Raw genomic sequence first — 2794 nt, 5'->3', positions numbered from 1 at the left:
GTAGCCAAAAAGATTGAAAAGATAAAACAGATTATTATGAACAAATTTTCAGTTATATCAAATTTACGACCTTCTAGAAAAAAATCATTGATCTTTCTAAAGTCCTAATTGGTAACAACCTCAGAACAGAAATATAAAAATATTAAAAGATACAAATTTATTTGGAAATTATAAATAAACAAAATGTATTTATCTACCAAAAAGCACAATAATTTTCTTGTCTCTACTTTGATGTATCTTAATTTTGCTCCTATTTACCAACACTGCCTTAGGTATGGTGAAATTTATCATGTCTACTTTCTATTTTTCTGTGGTACTAACCTCTTCTAAATCACTCTAGTAATGTTTGTTATAGTTACTTATTTAAGAAAGCCTTTTCCCATTAAATGGAATCGGCTGTATGGATCAAGACGTTATTGCGTCATGTCCATGTTTTGAGATGCGACCTTGTTTTATATTGGCTGCCTGACACAACCCAACATAGCTTTAAAAACGTCATTGTGTCATGGCCATATATTGGAATGACAATCATACACAGAACAACCCTATTCGTTTTTCCGGATTTAGTGATGTTCGTTATATTTTAGTAATTTTACAAAACATAAAGATACTAAAGTGTATTATTACCAAAATCTCAGGAGTGGTCAACATATATCTTAGAAATAAAGAGGAGTCAATTTGAATTTTAACAAATCACAAAAGATGTAACTATAATTTTGAGCTTTATTTGCTATAAGTAGCACTAACTTATAAACTAGCTACTGTATAGAACTCACTGTTACTACAGCTTGAAACATAATTTACCTGAACTTGGGTGGGTATTCAGGCCACTGATTAGTCCAATAAGCAACACTATCATCATCAGGATCAGTTGAGGCTGCAACCAAAGTTGGATCCTCAACACCAAAATCAAACACTTCCTTCCAATCCCTAACATTCTTTGTGTGTTCTCTATCATAGTATCCCATTATCTTCACCTCATCCCTCTTCACCCTCCTCTTCTCCTCCAAACTCTGCGCAAAGAACTCCCTCGCCACCGCTTCGATCCTCTGGCGCCTATCAAGAGGCACCCCATGATTGATCACCTGGAAGAAACCCCAGTTCTTGCAGGCACTTCCAACCTGTTTGACAAGCTCCTCAATGGAAGCAGGGTCAGTTTCTGAGTTTGTTTCAACATCTTCATGGCAACTAATGGGTGAGAGATCAATCAAGGGTATCCCTTGTGCTTCAGTAGCATTGGGTTTCGGCCTGTGTTCTAAGGCCTGAATGAATGATGAATCAAACTCTCCCAAGTCACCCATGATTGGTTGAAATGTTTTCTTTCACTGTTATTACCTTTTTAATTGAAAGGATTGGTGATGAATATTCATGTAGCCTAGGGGCTTTTATATATAGTTGATGCTATCTTTTCTCTACAACATGAACCAGGACGATTTATTGGGAAAAATTAGGAAGAGGTAATCAGGTTGCTTACTTCAAAGACTCAAAGAAGCCTTAGATGGAATAAAAACAAATTTGCCAAAAATAATGTCAGTATGAGTCATCCCCCAACCCTACCCATTTTGGCTGCCTTATTGTAACGTTAGAAAATAAAATAAAATATATCATCTTATTTAATATTTATTAATTATAATAATTTATAAATATTAAATAAAATAAATTATGATTATTTTTAATTATTTTTTTTAAATATTAAATATGATAAATTTTATGATATTTTTTATTATAGTGTTTAAATTGTTTAATTTGTTTTTAAAAATAAAAAATAAAATATTTAAAATTTATTAAATATTATATATTTATCTTTTTTAGTAAGTTAAACACAATTTCAAAGGTACCATCATATTTACCATTTAATATTTCTGTATCTTTTTATTGAAGATAAGCAGGGATGATAATCCCAATTAGTTGTGTGCGTGCGTCCATAAATGCGTGTTTTTTTTTTCTTTTTTCAATAATTACATTTTCGGCATCGATCCTGTTATGAGAACAATAAAATCAACAAATAATCAACCAACACGTCCAAAAAAAATTAACAAACAAAATTACACACATCTAAAAATTGAAAAATTACATATTCAAAATCTACGAGCAACTCATCTAAAATTTATATACATTGATTGTTGGTTCATTTTCATTGTTTCTCCATATTTATCCAGTGACTTTTGTCTATATCATTCATGTCCTTATCAAGGACAATAGACAAACAATAAATTATGCAGGGGTGTGGTCATGTATGATGTAGCAAAAAATAAATAAATATGAAAATATAATAAAATATTTCATGCTTTAAGTAATGCCAAATTCTACGTTCTTAACCAAAGGTTGAAAATTATTGAAGCAATGGATGGACCAAAGAGGGTGTAACGTGCAAGAGATGAAATTAACAACTTGAGAAGTTTCTAATAATATTTGAAAATGAACTAAAACATAATGCATATCCAAATATGGCTTTCTAGGCTTATATTCTTAACAACACCAAAAATGTTATTAAAACAGAAGTAGCAAGGGAAAATATAAATTTAATTTTCATATACTGACAATATAAAATATTTTAAATAATTATGCAATTACATCTATTTTTTTAGATAATTATTCATGCTGTTAATATAAAAAATAGTTATATTTATATTTTTTATACAAATTTTTTTTAATAATTTAAATTAAAATTAAATTTCTATAATAATCAATTAAATAAATTTTAATCACAATCCAATTAATTACCACTTATCTTAAGGTATGATATTTTTTAAATAAATTTATAGGTACTATAATAATTGCAATTGCCATAAAA

General features: G+C 29.2%; 1 protein-coding gene across 1 annotated transcript in view; it reads right to left on the bottom strand.

Moving 5' to 3' along the window:
* LOC107469563 (protein DMR6-LIKE OXYGENASE 2) overlaps positions 1 to 1488 on the bottom strand; it is a gene marked incomplete in the record, with an annotated part of 2833 nt that extends 1345 nt beyond the window's left edge. The window contains 1 exon segment of the mRNA XM_016088936.3: positions 805 to 1488. Coding sequence (XP_015944422.1) covers positions 805 to 1301 — 497 coding nt within the window.
* Between the last annotated feature and the right edge of the window lie 1306 nt (positions 1489 to 2794).

Source organism: Arachis duranensis, chromosome 10 (assembly GCF_000817695.3).
Source record: "Arachis duranensis cultivar V14167 chromosome 10, aradu.V14167.gnm2.J7QH, whole genome shotgun sequence".
Classification (NCBI taxonomy): Eukaryota; Viridiplantae; Streptophyta; class Magnoliopsida; order Fabales; family Fabaceae; genus Arachis; species Arachis duranensis.
Note: the sequence above shows the minus strand (reverse complement) of the source record. Positions and strands in the feature narration are given on the sequence as shown.